The sequence below is a fragment of the Gekko japonicus genome, unplaced genomic scaffold (assembly GCF_001447785.1).
Source record: "Gekko japonicus isolate JY-2015 unplaced genomic scaffold, Gekko_japonicus_V1.1 scaffold4163, whole genome shotgun sequence".
In the NCBI taxonomy this organism is placed as follows: Eukaryota; Metazoa; Chordata; class Lepidosauria; order Squamata; family Gekkonidae; genus Gekko; species Gekko japonicus.
The window spans coordinates 26,199-45,061 of NW_015171625.1; the positions used below are offsets into that span (position 1 = coordinate 26,199).

An 18,863-nucleotide genomic window follows, 5' to 3' on the forward strand; every position below is an offset into this window, starting at 1 on the left:
TTGCCATTATTGTTGCCATTGTAATGTGCATAACCCGGTAAGTTGCTAGGAAAACCATGCTGGAGAATGACTTTGTCCTTGTTTCCACTTTATATTGCTATTGAAACCTTGGTACCTTGCCTCTTCACAGCCCAGTTTCCTATAGTTTCCAGTGTGGGCTTCAGAGTACAGTTAAGGGATTTAAAGGTTCAGGATGTGTTTGTGTTTGGAAGCTCCTACATTAGAACCGAGAGGATCCCTAAAGCCAGCAGTGTGGACCGCCTTGAGGGAGATTATCAACAAGAATTGATTCTGAAGTAAACCTATGCAGGAGTGCAGCCTCCATTTGCCAGAATTTGGCTGCTGGTTTCTAGCAGTGGAGGCTCTGCCCTCCTTCTGGACCCTTCGTCTGGCACCGTGTGACGAGACGGCCATATGAGGTTAGCAAGGGAGAGGGAGGGGATCGCTGGCTAAGTGAGCCAGCTGCCAATCGTGGTTAAAACATGTGGACTGCAATGCTCCCTCTAAGCTGTGGAGTATTGTGAGCAAAAATTCTACTTTGTGAACTACTGGCATTGAAGTTGTGAGCAGGTGATTTGGCTGCTGCATAAATTAGTTTGCTCTGGAGCCCCATCCTTCCTGAGCTAAGCCAAAAATGTGTGAGCCGGAGGCTAAAAAATCTGTGAGCTAGCCCACACTAACTCAGCTTAGAGGGAACACTGGTGGAGTGTAATCGATCCGCAGTGGCTGTGTGGTGAAGACACAGCGGGGAGGGCCGCTTCCAGTTCCCACAGCTGTTCACGTTGGGACTTGACTTCCCGAAGGCAGAGGGTGCCTTGACCGGGGCGGCCCGGGCTAGTCTGACCTCATCAGATCTCAGGAGCGAAGCAGGGTCGACTCTGGTGAGTACTTGGGTGGGAGACCACCAAGGAAGGGCCGGGACGCTACCGCTGCTGCACGTCTCTTGCCTTGGAAACCCTACGGGGTCCCCTTCGGTCGGCTGCATTTTGAGGGCCCTGCCCACCACCACCAGCACCACCACCACCACCGTTCTCAACACCTGGGGGTTGTAAGCAGTTGGGGGCAGCTCAGTACCCCATGAATGAATGTAAGCCGCCCCAAGCCTGCTTTGCGGGGAGGACGGGGTACAAGCGGAACAATTAATAAATAAATCTGCATGTGCCGTGCTTCAGCTAACTGGTGGCGATCGTTGTGAGGCTTTGCACACATTGCTGGGGTTTTTTACTAGTCCGTTTAAGCACAGAAAAAGCAGCGGGATGGACCATGCCCCCGTCTCACCACACTCCACTGAGCAAAGGCTATTCGCTTGTGTATGTGACGTGCTGTCCAGTCACTTCTGACTTCTGACAACCCTACAAATGAATGACCTCCGAAACATCCTATCATGGACAGCCTGGCTCAGGCCTTGCAAACGGAAGGGCCTGCTTTTGTTCCTTGGGTCCATCCATTTCGTGTCGGGTCTTCCCCTTTCCCTGCCGCCCTCTGCTTTTCCTAGCATGGTCGCCTTCTTTTCCAGTGAGCCTGGTCTTCGCATGAGGTGACCAAAGTACCATAGTTTCGCTTTAGTCATCTGAGCTGTTAGGGCTTGATTTAATCTAGAACCCATTTATTTATGTATTTATTTATTAGAGGATTTATACCCCACCTTTCAAATTGTCTCAAGTGTGAAGCCTCCCACCAGTGTACAAAGGCTTCCTCTTCCATAGAAGAAGTTGGAGGGAGGCTGTTTGGAGGGATGGCTGGATCCACCCTAGAAATGGTGCCATCCTGCAGACACTTTGCTTGTGGGGATGCCTGATTGAAGAAACCTGAGTAGGATTGTAAGTGGGCCTGTTTAGGATTACTCTCTAAGCCAGTAAAGTCAAATAAGACATTTTAAAAAATACCAACATGAAAAATTCAAAGAAGCAAAACATTGTTAGGTACACTCTCCAGCAAGGCTATTTTTGGGCAGGAACGCACAGGAACGCAGTTCCAGCTGGCTCCCAAGTTGGCCACGCCCAGCAGGAACTCATTAACATAATAGGCCACACCCAACAGCAGAGACTCATTATGATTGGCTACAATTAGGGGTAACATGCAAAGGAGTTCCTGCTCCCCCCCAAAAAAGCCCTGGATTTTGACAACAAGGTAAAGAGAATAAGAAGCAAAACGTGGGTGTGGTTGGATGACCACAGTTCTGGTAACATGGGGGTGTGGCCTAATATGCAAATGAGCTGTGCTGTCAGGGGTGTGGCCTAATATGCTAATGAGGTCCTGTTGTTGGGTGTGGCCCAATATGCTAATGAGTTCCTGCTGGGCTTTTTCTACAAAAAAAGCACTGCTCTCCAGGCAGTGCTTTCCTCCAGCGAGGGGAGCTGCTCGCTCTTTTGCACCTTGGGACAGGCTCCCCCCTGGCCAAGGAAAGGACGGCTGTTTGCAGAGTGGGTTGTTGGGATCCGTCTGGGCTTGTGGTTGCAAACTCCCTTGGATCACTCTTCTTGAAACCAGGGCTAGAAAAGTCCTACATAAACCAGCATGGTTGAAGATATATCCATGTCGTGCTCTTCTGTTGTTCCATCACCAGTCACTACAGGAGTGTGATAAACAGAGAGGCATAGTTGCAGCAGACCACCAAGGGCCAACACGCCTGGCTTCTGCAGCGGGTCTCAACGACGAGGGCTGTAGCCCTGCCACAGTCTGGTTGTTTTGTGTGTAAAGAGGAAGAAACGTACAGTACGAGAGGTTACAAGAAGGCAAAAAACCCCTTTATATTGGTCACAGTTACTACAGAAAATCCAGTCCGTTTGTAAATAAAAGATAACTTCCGTGAAAAATCCCAAATCCAAAACAGTGAAGCAATTCCAGTTAGGGGTGTGTGGTGAGTATATAACGAGCCAAATAAATACCCGGAAAATACCTTATCAGTACTTTTCAGGTACGGTATTTATTTAGAGATCTGTATTTGGCTACCGAAATAGCCGCACCTGCATAAAAGCCAATATTATTCTGTTTTTATTTGGGCACAGCTAGAAGCCATTTAATATGTGGTCGTTTTAAATCCCTTCTGAGTTCACTTGGGCAATTTAAACTTTAAATGCTTGCTGAGTTCACTCGCTGCTGCGGTGCGACTCAGCAAACCGAAGGGCCCGACCGAAGGGGTCAAAATGTTTACAGCCTACTTTTCTTACAAGGAACTCAGCAAGCATTTAATTTTCAATCCCTTCTCCATAGGATATAATGGAGCCAAATAAATTCAAGCTTTCCCAAATATTTACCTGAATCTCAATACAAAACAGATACTGGTATTCAGGAATATTTGGGAATACCGATATTTTTCAGGTCCAGTAGACCTGAATCGGGGGACCCCCCCGGGTTTTTTTTTGCACACCCCCAGTTCCAACTGGTCAATGCATAAACAATATAAGCCCCTTAGACAGCAGAAACAATGAAACGGTCCAAAAAAGTCAATGGAATTTCTGTAGCAACTGTTACAAATACAAATGGCGTTGTGCCTTTTTGTGACCTCTGGTACTGTGTACCTTTTCTTTTCCGGTTTTCAGATGTGTCTCTCCCTCCCTCTTTTATTTGTGTGTAATTAATTGTCTTTTTTAAAAAATACAGTTGCTTAAGAAATGACTCTTTCTTTTTGCTCCCAACAACAGGAAATGCCCCAAAAACAACAGGGGACGGCGGCAGAAGCAAAATTTAGGCCACTTCACTTCAGATACATCATCCAGAATGGTTTAGCATAATTTTTATACCCATATTGACCATGTGATGTACATTTTAATTATCTTTTTTTAAAAGAATGGAAATATTTATTTCAGAGGCCTTATTTTTGGACTTTTTTGGGGTGTGGCTGTGCTTTTGTTTTATTCCGGAAGCAACTGAAACTGTGGACAGCTCAAGTAATTTCTCATTTTACAATTTGGAGAATACAGTAATTTGATTTTCTGATACTCGTATCACATGGTTATAACAGACTTGTGGTTTACTCATGGAATGTAACCGTTTTTGGAAGAACAGAGACGTTCCATCAGTGGTTTGTGGAAGAAACGAGTGGGGGGGGGGGGGGTCACGTTTCCTAGAGAACTGGGCCCGACCGAAGGGGTCAAAATGTTTACAGCCTACTTTTCTTACAAGGAACTAGAAGACACTGTGCTTAAATGACGTAGATATTTAAATGTTTTTGGAAGTTAGTAAATGATTTTTTTAGATGCTGCCAGTTGCATGAATTGTGAAGATGTGTACTTGTATGTAGTTGTAACATATTTATAACATGTACGGACTGGGTCAGATTACCACTGTCTTCATAAATATTTGACACTTTATTTTTAAATTGTAAAGAAAATTGATGATAATATACGTTTCGTAATTGGAAAAAAATAGCCCAGTAAAGCAGAGGCCATTTGTGCTACAGAAACAGGTCTTGGTTAGACTTGTGCGTTGTTTTTTAAGAACATGTTCTGTTGAAAAATCAGACTGATGTCACTGGGGTCCAGCCTGCATTGATCTCTGTTTAAACTGCTTTCATACTTACTACAGTTTTCTAAAGAGGTACCTGTTTTCACATCAGCAAATACAAATTGTATAGTCTTTGTGATTAAAATGCAAAACAAAACAAAACAAAAAAAAGAAAAATGATTAAATGGCATTGAAGATTTGCGCTCTTGTCTAGACTATTTTCAAGAGCTAGGACTGCGTCTCATCCAAATACGAGTCTTCTAGTTGTAGGTATTATATTAATAGAATGTTAGTAGTTGTTTGGATGATACAGAGCTAAAATGTAACTAGGGTGTGTTCCAGCCATTCAGCCTGTAGTTTTAGGCTTTCCAATTCTGCATGTAGGATTGAATAACCTGTTCAATAAAAAGGCTTTCAATATTTGAATCAGAAAGGCATGTGAATACAGTGTTTTCCAACGATATTCCATCTGTTCTGAGTGTGTTTATTCATTACTGGAAAGAGAAGCCTTCGTGGCAGAATTATTGTTCTGTTTGTTAGTTTTCAAATAACCAAAAGTCTATTGGAAAACACTGAACTCCACCCAGGCTGCTACTCAAGAAAAGGGCTTAATTAAAACAGAAAAGCAACAGTGGATCTTAACAGTGCCAGTTCTCTGGATTTATTAGTAAGGTGCTTAGCTATTCTTGGATTAACTTGAGTGAATTAATCGGTACATGAACACTATTCGTTGTCCGTATGTTCCCTTCCCGGCATTGCTTCCTAATTTTAGAGGCTTCATATTGCAAAAAGGGCTTGAACAATCAACACATGGGTGTTTTGTAGTTATAAATGTTGGACAAGTCGCTTGGGTGGAGTTTCAGACCCTGCCTTTGAACATTCCCCTAAAGCCAGCTGTCGAGCAAACTTCTTGCCCTGGTGCCAGAATCGCCCTGCTGAGGCTCGAACGGCTGTCGCGAGGAGAGCTTGTATTTCAGCTCCTGTGTACCAGCTGAAGTTGGGCAGCATGGATCACCGTGAAGCTACCGTGGAGATGGACAAAATCCACCAGAACCGCCTGTCCAACATCACGGACGATGAGGAGGAGCAAGACGCGGCGTTTACCATTGTCCGGGTCCTGGACAAAGTGGCCACCATTGTGGACAGCGTGCAGGCCAGCCAAAGGCGCATCGAAGAGAGACACCGGGAAATGGAGGAGGCCATCAAGACCATCCAGATCGACCTGCTGAAGCTCGCTCAGGCTCACGGCGGTACCGTCTACACCATAAACAAGCTGCTGCAGAAGACTCGCAAAGTTAGTGCTCGCGTCAAAGAAGTGCGGGCGCGTGTCGAAAAGCAGGGCTCCGATGTGCAGAAAGTTGAAGCCAAGCAAGAGGAGATGCTGCGGAAAAACAAGTTCCGCGTTGTCATTTACCAGGTAAACGGGCTTCGTTGATAACAGCTGTACCTTTTGCTGCGTCCGGTGCAGATGGACCAGCCCCCAGTTGTGTGTGTGTGTGTGAGAGAGAGAGAGAGAGCGAGAGAGCGTGCCCATATCAGGGTGTGTTGTGTTTTTTTTCTGTTAAAAAATTGATTTCTGTCTGTGAATGTGTTACGGTATGAATCTCCTGGTGGTGAGCTGCTCGGTCTATTATTAGTGTCCGGTGGCTTCTGAGGCAGCCAATGTGAGATCAGCCAAGGCCCGTCTGCTGCCTCTCCGAAAGGCGAGCTGAGGGCGTCGTGACAGAGTCTTCCATGCTTGACTGTCACCCTGGTTATTTTTTGACCAGTTTAACTAGAGAGTTAAATCTCTGCATTCCTTTGCACAAAGTGGCGCTTCCCTGGATGGCATTTTTAAAAAAATAAAGCTTGTTTGTATGTTATTTCCTAAGTATCAGCTGCGGTTGTACGTTGCAGCATGTGTTTCACCTCCCTGCCCTGCAGTATGTACTTGTAGACGTTCCCCTTTATCTTATTATGTATATTGTTTTCAGGATTCTTTTGGTACAGTGCATCTTGCTTGGAATTATCCAAGCAAGGTTTTGCAAGATTGATTCCCTGCAGTGGAAAGAAATCAGAGTCCTTAGGAAATGCACCTAGTTCTTGTTCTGCGTTGTGAAAAATGCCTTGATGTAGGGACAATTTCATTTATTTTTTAGACATTTCAAAGATGTTCATGTGACCAAAGATACTTGAATGTGGTTTTAAACTGTGGGAGATGTCTGTACCTTGCTTCATGCTTTGCTAAGGAATAGATTCCAGATGAGAACTGCAAAGCTCTGGACATTCATTGAAAAGGTGCTGTAGAATTAATGAATAGCAGTAGGCCCAATCCAGGCAAAGAATTTTAAAATTCTTTTCCAGCAGTAGAGTGAAGCATGCATTTCAGTCTCCTCCACTGAAATCTGTGCTTACTTTGTCTGGGGAGATGTTCAGTTATTACATCAAAACTTCTTTGTAGAAATATGTGGGTTAAAATGGACAAATTCTGGGGGGAAAGAAGATTAGTGGTACCATTGTAAAATTCTTAAGAGGCAATTGCACATTTCTTCTAAAATGGTACATTTTAGCATACACTGTGTCAGGTTGATTAAATGTGCCGTTTTGTTCACCTGAAAACCATAATTAGGAATAGTTACCAATCTTCTGAAAATCAATAACAAAGCCATTGAAATAAGTGGATTAAATGTTGTCATAATGAGCAGCATTAGGTGTGCAGACAAATTCTAGGTGGGTTTACTCAGATGTTAGTCCCCCTGAGTTTGGTTGGGCTTACTCCCAAGTAAGAGTACATAGGATTGAAATTTTAGACTGTGAATAGCCACGCTTCACATTCATCAGTCATCTCACTTTCATCTGGACCCTCCCTGAAGCTTAAACTGAAGTAGAACAACACTTGTTGGAATTCCTTCCAAGACATTACAGCTTTGCTTGGAAATGAAGGCCCTGATCCAGCACATGTAGGGCTGCCGGACTCCAGGTGGGGCCAGGAGATCTCCTGGGATGACATCCAGTCTCTAGCAGAGAGAGAGATCAGTTCCCCTGAGGAAAAAGGCTGCTCTGGAGGGTGGGCGCTCTCTCTCTGGGCATTGTGCCCTGCTGCGGCCCCTCCCCTACCCAGGCCCCGCCCCCAGGTTGCCAGGAATTTCTCAGCACAGAGTTAGCAGCGCTAAACGTGTGTGGAAGCATTAGGTTGGAGCCACTGGATCCATTCCAGTCGTTGAGGTGCTTTCTTTCTGTGGAAAGGGCTTGGGAGTGTCTGGCATCAGGGAAAGTCTCCTTCCCATGCAGGAAGCCGTCTCTGCTGGCAGAATAGAGCCACAGGATCCCACTCATTGGGCTTTTAAGAGGCAATTGCACATTTCTTCTAAAATGGTACATTTTAGCATACACTGTGTCAGGTTGATTAAATGTGCCGTTTTGTTCACCTGAAAACCATAATTAGGAATAGTTACCAATCTTCTGAAAATCAATAACAAAGCCATTGAAATAAGTGGATTAAATGTTGTCATAATGAGCAGCATTAGGTGTGCAGACAAATTCTAGGTGGGTTTACTCAGATGTTAGTCCCCCTGAGTTTGGTTGGGCTTACTCCCAAGTAAGAGTACATAGGATTGAAATTTTAGACTGTGAATAGCCACGCTTCACATTCATCAGTCATCTCACTTTCATCTGGACCCTCCCTGAAGCTTAAACTGAAGTAGAACAACACTTGTTGGAATTCCTTCCAAGACATTACAGCCTTGCTTGGAAATGAAGGCCATGATCCAGCACGTGGAGAGCTGCCGGGCTCCAGGTGGGGCCGGGAGATCTCCTGGGATGACATCCAGTCTCTAGCAGGGAGAGAGATCAGTTCCCCTGAGGAAAAAGGCTGCTCTGGAGGGTGGGCGCTCTCTCTCCGGGCATTGTGCCCTGCTGCGGCCCCTCCCCTCCCCAGGCCCCGCCCCTAGGTTGCCAGGAATTTCTCAGCACAGAGTTAGCATAGCAGCGCTAAACGTGTGTGGAAGCATTAGGTTGGAGCCACTGGATCCATTCCAGTCGTTGAGGTGCTTTCTTTCTGTGGAAAGGGCTTGGGAGTGTCTTGCATCAGGGAAAGTCTCCTTCCCATGCAGGAAGCCGTCTCTGCTGGCAGAATAGAGCCACAGGATCCCACTCATTGGGCTTCTAACAGTGCAGCCTTCAGAAGTCACACCCTTCTCAGCCCCCTGAAGTCAGCGAGGGCATCATTGAGTACGGTGAACTCTGCTTAGGACAACCCTGTAAAAGTGCTTAATTTGGGCTAGATCTTGTCTATGGTTCCATCAAAATCAAGGAGACTCGCAAGCAAATGTATTCAGAGTCAGGTTGCAAAGGAATTACAGCTGGAGTAGATAAATAGGTCCCGCTTTGGTGGGAAGGGAACAGCGTTCTGTGCGCCTTGGTGTTTAGTCATGCCAGCCACATGACCATGGAAACGTCTCCGGACAGCGCTGGCTCTTCGGCTTTGAAACGGAGATGAGCACCGCGCAACCCTAGAGTCGGACTCGACTGGCTTTCGAGCAAGGGAACCTTTACCTTTTTATGACGGCAGAAACTTCCTTTGATAGTCTGTTTTGCTTCTAGCCCTAATCCGTGGGGGCCGGGAGCAGTACAGGCCCACCTGTAACAGTTTTAAGATGACTGATGAATGTGAAGCGTTGCTGTTTCCTGCAGATTCTCCTCAGGTCACATACCCAGAACAATTGGAGGTAACTGAAAATATATTTATAGGGCATTAGGCAAAATAAATTAAAATACCTGTTGCTTACAGCTAGCAGGTTCACTGCCTCCCGAGGTGTGTCTCATTTCCCCACTCGCAGGGGGCAGATGGATCCTCGCTGCCCAGACGTTGGGGCTCCAGGGGGGGCCTCTGGGTGTGGCTGCTGGGCAGGAGGTTCGAAAGGGAGGGGCAAAGGGGGAAGGGGCAGCCGAGGGTCATATTTGGATTTGACCTGATACCAGGCTGGCCAAAAAAGGTTGGCCGCTGCTGGGAAAACAGACACCCAACCGCCAGGTTTCTCCATCAACTTGGACAAAAAAAGGGAAAAGGGAAAAAACCTGAACCTAAAACCTAGAATTCAGAACCTAAAAAGGTTAGTCAAGAATAGAAGAGGGCCAACTCTAAAAAATCTAATTATGAAACATACAAAAATATACATGTATTTATTGAACACAAATTAAAATAACAAATAAGGGCCCATTCATACCTCATATACAAATATAAAAATACAAAGGCTGATAAAATAGACCTAACGCGTTTCGGCCTTCACAGGCCTTCCTCAGAGGTCTAATACAAATAGAACATGTTGGCTAATATGTAAAAATATATACAATCATACATATACAGAATATGGAATAAAGACCAGAAAACAATTGTTTCAAAGTTTAACCACTGGGCAAAAATACCAATGAAACCTCCAGTGCAATCACATGTCCAGTAGTACTTCTCTGTGGACAACTATATGAGATTGTATAGCCAAATGTTCCCAATGTAGTGTTCCTTAAGTTAAAAGCGGTGTTGATCAATGTTCCCTCTAAGCTGTGGAGTCTTGTGAGCAAAAATTCTACTTTGTGAGCTACTGGCATTAAAGTTGTGAGTCAGCAATTTGGCTACTGCAGTTTGGCTAAGATCAGCAAACTTTTCTACTGCCACCTATGGTTAGAGTTTCAGTATAGTCACAATACTGCCAAAATTAAGTCTTTACTCCCATTGGTTTCAGCGCTACCTCTTTCGATCATCTAGACCATCTTTGACCTTTCACATCCCAAATCATGGTTTGTTCTGTCTTTTTCCTGTTTTGTTTAGAAGCATGTTTCTTCATATAGATGCTCTGGTCAGAAAGCTGGGGTTGGCCTCGTCTCTGGGCTGAGAGAGTGCTTGCCCACGGACACACACACACAGACAGACATGCCAAAGCAAGGTCTATGCCTGAGCAGTATCCAGACTAGCTGTTCATTGTACTGTTGACAAAACCTTTGTTCGATCATTGGAAGAAAGCAAACTATGCTCAGAAACTAAATTTGCATTGGTTGCTAAATACAAAAATGTAGACTGTGCCCTGACTTCTTTAGCCTCATAAATTGTTATACAGAGAATTTTGTGAATGAAACCTTCCTCGTCCTCCACACAGACTATTCAGGTTGATCTGCTTCCCTCCTAGCTGAGCCTACACCTCCGTTCATCCATCTGTATGGTTTTTGTGCCAGCTGCAGGACCCCAGACCCCAGAATGTGCATTTGCTAACTGCCAAATGTCCTGCTTTGTTCTGAAGGCCCGGGTAGACTTCGGCATCAGCACAAAGGGAGCAATTTAAAACCAAACAAACACGGGACTGAAACTGGGATCAACCCACGTGCCAGTTTGAAAAGCTTGCCATTCACCACACTCCGCTGCGGATACCGCTTCAGAGATATCCGTTTGAGCAGCCGTGTTGGTCTGAAGCAATAGAACAGAGTTTGCGTCCGGCGGCCCCTGTCCTTTACTCCTTCGGAAGCTCGTTGATTGACAAATCTCCAGCAGCAGAAGAGTCTCCTTCCTCACTGTTTGGATGCGAGGGCTGGAAGGACTGGAACAAACTTTGCTATTGCCAGACTGACCTTCGGATCCTTGTGGCTCAGTTATTCGGATCGAAGCGATCTCTGATAATACTGACCAACCTCTGGCCCAGTTTTTAAGAAAAACACCGGATGTCTCCCGTTGCATATCAAATGTTGTATTGCGAGCAGAATTTGGAAGTGAGAGCATGGCTCTCTGCCTTCAAACTGAGGCCAAAATTGTTGTGTGCTGAAGATGGCTTGTAAGCCGCTCTGAAACGGGATATCCACAAAGTGATTTGGGTGAAAGCTCTGGACGAGAAATTGATGTTCGTTGGAATGTTGGTTAATCATATTCCTGATATGGGCAAATCCAAAGCATTTTCTGCTATCAAAAAGCATGTCCTAGATACTGATTACAGTGGTACCTTTAAGACCAACAAACTTTAATTTGTGGTATGGTATAAGCTTTTGTCTGGAAGCACACAAAAGCTTACCTGCAGAATTAACGTTGTTGGTCGTAAAGGTGCCACTGGACTGAAACATGGATATATTCAGTGTACTTGATTCAGATACTGTCCCATTAAGCAGCCTTGGACATCGTAACAAGTTGGTAGTGCGCCAACAAAATGACTAGCCTACCTGCCCCTAAGTCTCTGTCTCTGTCTCTCTCTCTCTCTCTCTCTGAAGGTAAGCTGTGCTGCCAAGTTGCGGTGGCCGCATAAAGTTCTCCCTGGTGGGGTTTTCAAGGCCAGAGAGACAAGCAGAGGCCTTCCTCCGCAGAGCAGCCCCCACCTCCCTTGGGGGTTGGGCTTCCCATCCCACACAGACCCGGCAGCCTCTGATGAGATCGGGCTCCTCTGGGCTATGAGGGCAGCCATATATTTTTATATATACTTTATTTGAAATATTGTTTTACTGTTTATCACCCTGGGGACCCTATTTGGTGGAAAGGCAGCACAGGAATATTTTACATAAATAAATAGCGTACTGATGGCATTGGGGGGAATCAACGTTCAGTTCTTTCAGTGGTATTTATTGGCTTGCTTTAACTTTTAATCTGAGATTGTATATTAATTTGCCGTAAGCCGCCCTGAGTCCTACTTGTAGGGAAGGGCTGCCTAGTAAATCAAATTTAATAAATAAATAAATACAGGCCCCGGTCACACGGAACAGACACGCTAGAGAGACGGAAGATAGGCGGATTTTCCGGGCGCGATCTCACCGCCACATCTGGGAAGTGTAGAGCTCCCGTGGCGCACCCGAGGCTTCCCGACGAAGATGCGGGGTAAAAAACTAGTACCTCGGAGGTACTAGTTTCCGGAAACCGCGGGGCAAGGGCGGGCGTCTGATCGCGTTTCCGGTGGTAGTTCCGGCGCCCGCCCATGTCCCCTCGCAAAAAGGTTCCCCCCCCAAGTCTCCATGGATGCGCACAAGGAACCAACGGAGCATGCGCACATTTCAGTTTTAAAAAATCCACAACCCCGTTTGCCGCTCCGCTTCTTTGCCATGTCGTGTGATCGGTACCTCCCCCTTAACCACGGGAGCTCAACGGGACCTCAACCCGACGCCTGATCATGCAGTCGCGTGTTAGTTTGCTCCGGGGCGCCCCGCCTCCCCCCCCTGCATTTTCCTGCCCGTGTGGCCAAGGCCACATACATACATGCAGGCTTCCCTGCAGACAACTACAATTAATCATAGGCAAGTGGTTATTTAGGAATTTGGTATAAAGTTAAAAATTTGACAGTGAACCTTATAGTCCTAAATATACACAAGGTGAGGGTTCCTGAAACTGCCTAAGAGATAATCTTCTCCTCCAGGATTCCCACAGGGGTGTGAACAAGTGTGCAGCTGTTCTCAACATTCCCTCCCTTCGGAAGTATATTGAGGCCTCATCAGACTGAGGTTTTTTTTCTTCTGAATAATTTACGTTTCATATTTTTCTGCATACTTGGGAAGTCCCCCAAATACATAAAGCCCCTCAATCTATCTGACGGCGGCTTGCTTGTGCTGCTATCAACATCTATCAGGTATATAGCCATTTTACTTATAGTGATATTTGGAAGTAACTTCTAATGAAATAGGTAAGACACTTTAAAGTACTACATGGACAAAATGCAATCCTGTGTACGGTTACTCTCATCCAAACCAAATTATTTCAACAGTTAAACTGCTTAACTTTGTTGAATCAGGTTGCATATAAGATTGGGATAATGGAGTTAGTGGTCTGTTTACAATGGCTACAATGTAGGGGGGAGGGTTTGCGCTTATTTGAGAATGCTGGATCACATAGGTGGTTCCTGAAAGACACAGAAGTATCCATGTACACACAGATGCAGTGTGTGTACCCATGCATGTGCAAAATGGTTCCCACAGAGTGTGGACTTTATCAAAGGGAATTGCCAGATGACCACGTATGTTGGCAACCTCTGTCCTTCCAAGGCTTGGCTTTGCTGGTTTCTTGCCTGGGAAGCAGCATCCAATAGTTGGTGCTGATCCAAACACCATTTCTTGCCTGTATTGAATGGTAGGTGAAGTAAACATTGGTTATCAAGTGGATTGAGTCTTTCTGTTCTGTTTCTTTGGCTTGTTTTCTGATTTCTAGTGTAACTAAAAACAGCAACAGCCAATGTAGGTGGCTCATTGGCAAATCATTTTCTTTGAAGCTACAGACTCCCCATTCCCAGCACTTTCTGTTCCTTCTTGGGTATGGATCCTGCACCCTCCCTGAACTGATTTAAAGTATTAGGGCTGAAGCAGACGTTATGCAGGGAATCTGCAAACAAGAGTTCTTGCAGGTTTCTAGGAGGTTAGCTGAATTAAGTTGGATTTCTCCTTTCTCCTCCCCACTTTTTTTTTGGCTAGCAAGTCACAGCCAATGTTCCCTCTAAGCTGTGGAGTTTTGTGAGCAAAAATTCCACTTTGTGAGCTATTGGCATTAAAGTTGTGAGCGAGCGATTTGGCTGCTGCATAAATCAGTTTGCTCTGGAGCCATCCTTCCTGAGCTAAGACAAAAACGTGTGAGCCGGAGGCTCAAAAACTGTGAGCTGGCTCACACTAACTCAGCTGAGAGGGAACACTGGCCACAGGTGACTTATAGTGAGCCCGTAGGGTTCTCGAGGTAAGAGGTCTTCAGAGGTGGTTTGCTATTGCCGGTCTTCACAGCGTTACCCTAGACTTTTGTGGTGGTCTCCCCTCCAAGTACTAACCTGCTTAGCTTCTGAGTTCTGATGCTGTCGGGTTAACTTGGGCTGGGACCTCCCTGTATCTGTTTTCCATACCCCGTCCATAGGGGTTTGAAATTGGAAAAACTGTGTGTCAGGTTAACTTGGGCTGTTGAGGTCCCATCCCTGTATCTGTTTTCCATACCCCGTCAGCCTACGTTTTTCTCCAGAGGGAAAAATAATGGCTCCATAGGGGTTTGAAATTGGAAAAACTGTAAGTGGGGGGGAAGCATACAGGGGGGAATGGTAGCCTCACCTCTCTGGTGGTGATACAGTTGCTGAGGAGGCACCCTTTATCCTTTGCCTCCTTCCCCTTTATACACAATATGCTTTTTTTTTTGGAGGGGAGTTATGTGCTATGAGACTGACACACTGTGCTTTCATCTGCAGGAGGACGTTCCATGTCCATCGTCTTTATCGGTTATCAAAGACAGGACACAAGGGGAAACTCTACAGGACGCCTTCTGTCTAGCGGATGACCTCTCCTCTGACGAAGAGTATTACATAGAAGAAAGCAAAGCATCACGGTTTAAGAAATCTGGCATGAGACGCATCAACAACATAAAAAAGGCGTTTTCCAGAGAGAACATTCAGAAGACAAGGCAAAATTTTGGCAAGAAGGTGGACAGACTTCGAACAAGAATAGTGACGCCAGAGAGGAGAGAGCGAGTCAGGCAGTCAGGAGAGAGGCTCAGACAATCTGGGATCAGGTTCAAGAAAACTATATCCAAGGCGGCCCCAACCAAGGAGACATTCAAGAAAAATAAGAAAACCAAGGAGCCAACGACAACTGAAGATCAAGGAAGAGTCCGGGACGCCAGCACTGATACAGCCGTGGACAGTGCAGAGGCTGAACCTGTCACAGAGGAAATTTCCTACACTGAAGTGATAACCAAAGTGAAGAAAGACCGGGGCGGGAACTCCAAAGGCCCTTTGCAGGCAGAGAAGAGAGCAATTACTCCAGAAAAAATTGTGCTCCGACCAGAAATCAAAGAAGACGAGGATGCCCTTCTACTGGATTTAAAGCCATCTGCTTAAGCGGGCAATGTCTGTCCTACCGTGTTGGTGCCATGGTGGTGGGGGAAGAGCAATCCCTATAAATTGGATAGATTTAGACTGTGGTTTCCAGTGTTCCCTGAGGTCATTCCTCCCACGCTGATTTCCCTGCAAGCCTTTGTATGATTTTGACACACAGTCTGCTAATGGTGTGTGTGTGGGGGGTTGCCTGCTGGCCTTTTGTGTCTGTCACGTCATGTTGATGAAGGGTACATAGAAATTTACCCAGCATTCCCCTGGACCTGTGTTTTACATGGAAGGTTGAAAATGGTGGCTCTGCTGCCCTTTAGGCAGTTTGCCATTATTAGTCTTCTTACTGAGGAACCTCTGATAAACACCTCTGGTGCCTAGAAACATAGATTTGGAAACCACTGGTTTAAAGGAATGTCTGTTGCTTACTGTCCTGTTATTTGAGGAGACTATATCTATACAAGTGGGGACCTGCAACAAAATGTCATGTATTATTAATGTCTTTTTCATAGTATAGTTGGTTACTCTTTAAATGGCTTTCTTGCAGTAACCGGTTGGTTAGCTCGTGGATTTTCTCATTTTGGCAGGGTGTCCTCTTTTGTGAGGTACTTTTGGCCTTGTATTATTCTGTATGGTACTGATGAGGGATTGTTGTTTCTGACAAAAAAGGCAGAGATTCTTTCAGTTGTTCTGAGCGGTGCCCTCTTAAGGGAGGAGGCAGCTCTGTGACAGCCTTCTGTGAAGGGAGGGAGTGACAGTTGGAGCCCACTTTCCCCTTTTCCCCCTTGTTTCCCCCTTTTTGTTTTTCTGTATTGAACACTGGAAAGAGAGCCCTCTAGCCTTGCTCGGTTCCCTTGTGCATAGTCAGCCAGCCGACTGAATTTGGCTCCAAAGAGGAGTTTGCCTGGAAATTACAATCACTTTGTTTATGTGAGGTGATATTTCATAAGATTGCCTTACTGGACACTGCAGGTCCTCCTTGGAAGGAAAGCGATGGCGAACCTAAACAGCATGATTAAAAGTAGAGACATCACCCTGCCAACAAAAGTCCGCATGGTCAAAGCAATGGTATTCCCAGTAGTCATGTATGGCTGCGAGAGTTGGACTATAAGGAAGGCCGAGCGCCGAAGAATAGATTCTTTTGAACTATGGTGCTGGAGAAGACTCTTGAGAGTCCCTTGGACTGCAAGGAGATCAAATCAGTCAATCCTAAAAGAAATCAACCCTGACTGTTCCCTGGAAGGCCAGATAATGAAACTGAAGCTCAAGTACTTTGGCCACCAAATGAGAAAGGAGCACTCACTGGAGAAGACCCTGATGCGGGGAAAGATTGAAAGTCAAAGAAGATGGGGATGTCAAAGGATGAGATGGTTAGACAGTGTCATAGATGCAACGAACATGAAATTGAGCAAACTTCAGAGGATGGCAGAAGACAGGAAGGCCTGGCGTGATCTGGTCCATGGGATCGCGAAGAGTCGGACTCGACTGTGCAACTGAACAACAACAACAACTGCAGGAGGAATCCTCCCTAAACCCAGCTCCAGTTCTGCTTTTGCTTCTTCCCCTCTTCCCCCACTCATCATCTCTCTCTGGCAATCCACCACTCTATATCTCACTGTTAATGCGGTGGGGCCTGGAGTAGATCCCTGTGGCAGCCATTTCAAAAGGTATTGGGGGGGATTCACCCCTCCCCAAGTTTAAACTTTTTGGATTTTTTTGCAGATTTACATAGTCCCCTGAGTCTGTAGGAAAACCTGTTGGGCGGGAAGTGTGCCCTCTGTGGAAATAAGTATCTGCAGGCAGAGGGGACTGTTGAGAATTAGATACATAGATGTATATACTGTTTTCATTTTCAGGCAATGGAAACCCCCCCCCCCCACATCACTTAATGTTGCACCAATAATAGAAATACAGAACTGATCTGCTCAGATGTATATGCATAAATGCCATTTATCATGCCAGGTATTACATTTCAACAACAAAGGGAGGCGAAATCCCTCCTGCCCATATTTTTAATGACATTAATTCCCTCAGTGGTCTTTCTTCTGCTTTATTTTATGCACAGTGACAACCAAGCAGAGTAAATCACATTAAATTACTCATTAGACAAGGTGGGGGGCAGGGCGGGGGGAGAGAAAATGAATTGATCAACAGGTTTTGTCTTATCAACAGGCTTAACTTATCTACTTTGAAGACTCTGGATAACTATTTGGTTGCTTTCTTATTAATCTCCTGCAAAGAGGTTGGGAGGAGAAGGCATTTATGGAGATGAGTGTGCTGTCTGTGGGTCCGTTAGGGATGTTGAAAGAAGGTTAGCTGAAGGCAGAAAATGCATTTTTTTAAAAGTAGAAAGGGAGTGGAAGTAAGATGCTGAAAGGAACTTTGCATTAGAAAACTGTTTTAAAATAGCCAAGTGCGGTGGCGCTCTAGCAGAGTTAAGGCCTTCTGAGCCCATTGACTTGAAGGGTGTAACTCCAATTGGGATGCCACCGTTAAGGTTCCATCTCCAAGCAAAACAGTTAAGTGGGTACATTCTTTCGTGGTTCCAGTCTTCTAGGCAGTGTGTGCTGTGATCAGCCCATATGGGAGCGCATGTCTAGCACTGTGGCTTGCCTTGGTTTCTGGCTGGGTACTGGTGGCTGTGGTGGCTCAAGTGGTTAAGACGCTGAACTGCAGGCTGTGGAGGGTCGGTAGTTCAGCAGTTCGAGACCCGAGTGTGCCGCAGGACGGAGTGAGCTCCCATCTCTAGTTCCAGCTCCTGCCAACCTAGCAGTTCGAAAGCAAGAAATGGCAAGTAGATAAATAGGTACCGCTTCGGTGGGAAGGTAACAGCGTTCCGTGCGCCGTGGTGTTTAGTCATGCCGGCCACATGACCACGGAAACATCTTCGGACAGCGCTGGCTCTTCGGCTTTGAAACGGAGAGGAGCACCGCAACCCTAGAGTTGGACTCGACTGGCTTTTGAGCAAGGGAGACCTTTACCTTTTTTACTGGTGGTGCAAATGGCCAGCTGATGGAGACAGACCATGCAGCCCAATTCAGGGTGGGGGGAAACTGTGAGATTCCAGGAGGAAAAAATTTGATCAAAATCATGTGTTTGGTGAGCCAGATTGACCCATGGTGGGCACATGGGATGAAAGTTGCTTCCTTCTGCCTGCTGCTCAGCAAAATAAGGGAGTGATGAGTTTTCTTTCAAAGGCAGGAAGCTGCCCAAGAAACTGATCATTCAAAGGCCACCATTTTCACTCCTCCTGTTTGCAGTGACTGTATTCAGGACTAGTTCCACTCTGCCCTTCATTACGATTTATGTCTAGAAAAATCTGTGCATAAGATGTATAAATTAAACACTTTTGCATTTGGCTCCACAGTTTGCATAATTTGCCCTGCTTTTGCTAGTCAGGTCAGAGGGAGGAGGTTGGATCCCCACAGAGGAGCTCTGCATGCGCAACAGCCCTTTACGCAGGCGGAAGTGCGAAAGACAAACCTCACAAGCGGCTTGCACGAAGCGAAATCTACTGAATACAAACGTAGAGTCCAGTCAGGCACCTTTAAGACCAACAAAGGTTTATTCAAGGTATGAGCTTTTGTGTGCAGGCACACTTTATCAAATACTGGAGACAAACATTTTAATACTGCA

At 45.7% G+C, this 18,863-nt stretch overlaps 2 protein-coding genes across 2 annotated transcripts in view; both read left to right on the forward strand.

Moving 5' to 3' along the window:
• Window positions 1–4,784, forward strand: part of LOC107117787 (tomoregulin-1-like) — a gene marked incomplete at its 5' end in the record, with an annotated part of 22,367 nt that extends 17,583 nt beyond the window's left edge. The window contains 2 exons of the mRNA XM_015419953.1: window positions 2–37; window positions 3,645–4,784. Coding sequence (XP_015275439.1) covers window positions 2–37; window positions 3,645–3,729 — 121 coding nt within the window. The remainder of the gene's footprint in view (window position 1; window positions 38–3,644) is intronic.
• Window positions 4,785–5,294: 510 nt separating this feature from the next.
• Window positions 5,295–15,997, forward strand: MURC (muscle-related coiled-coil protein). Its single transcript, XM_015419955.1, has 2 exons — window positions 5,295–5,863; window positions 14,592–15,997. The coding sequence occupies exons 1-2, from the start codon at window positions 5,453–5,455 to the stop codon at window positions 15,237–15,239; spliced, it is 1,059 nt and encodes a 352-aa protein (XP_015275441.1). The 5' UTR covers window positions 5,295–5,452; the 3' UTR covers window positions 15,240–15,997.
• The last annotated feature ends 2,866 nt before the right edge of the window (window positions 15,998–18,863 follow it).

What these genes read in the sequence shown, in the direction of transcription:
- MURC (XM_015419955.1), top strand. Translation starts at nt 5,453, where the DNA reads ATGGATCACCGTGAAGCTACCGTGGAGATGGACAAAATCCACCAGAAC. An exon ending in TCCGCGTTGTCATTTACCAG is followed by an intron (nt 5,864 to 14,591) that starts GTAAACGGGCTT and finishes TTTCATCTGCAG; the next exon opens with GAGGACGTTCCATGTCCATC.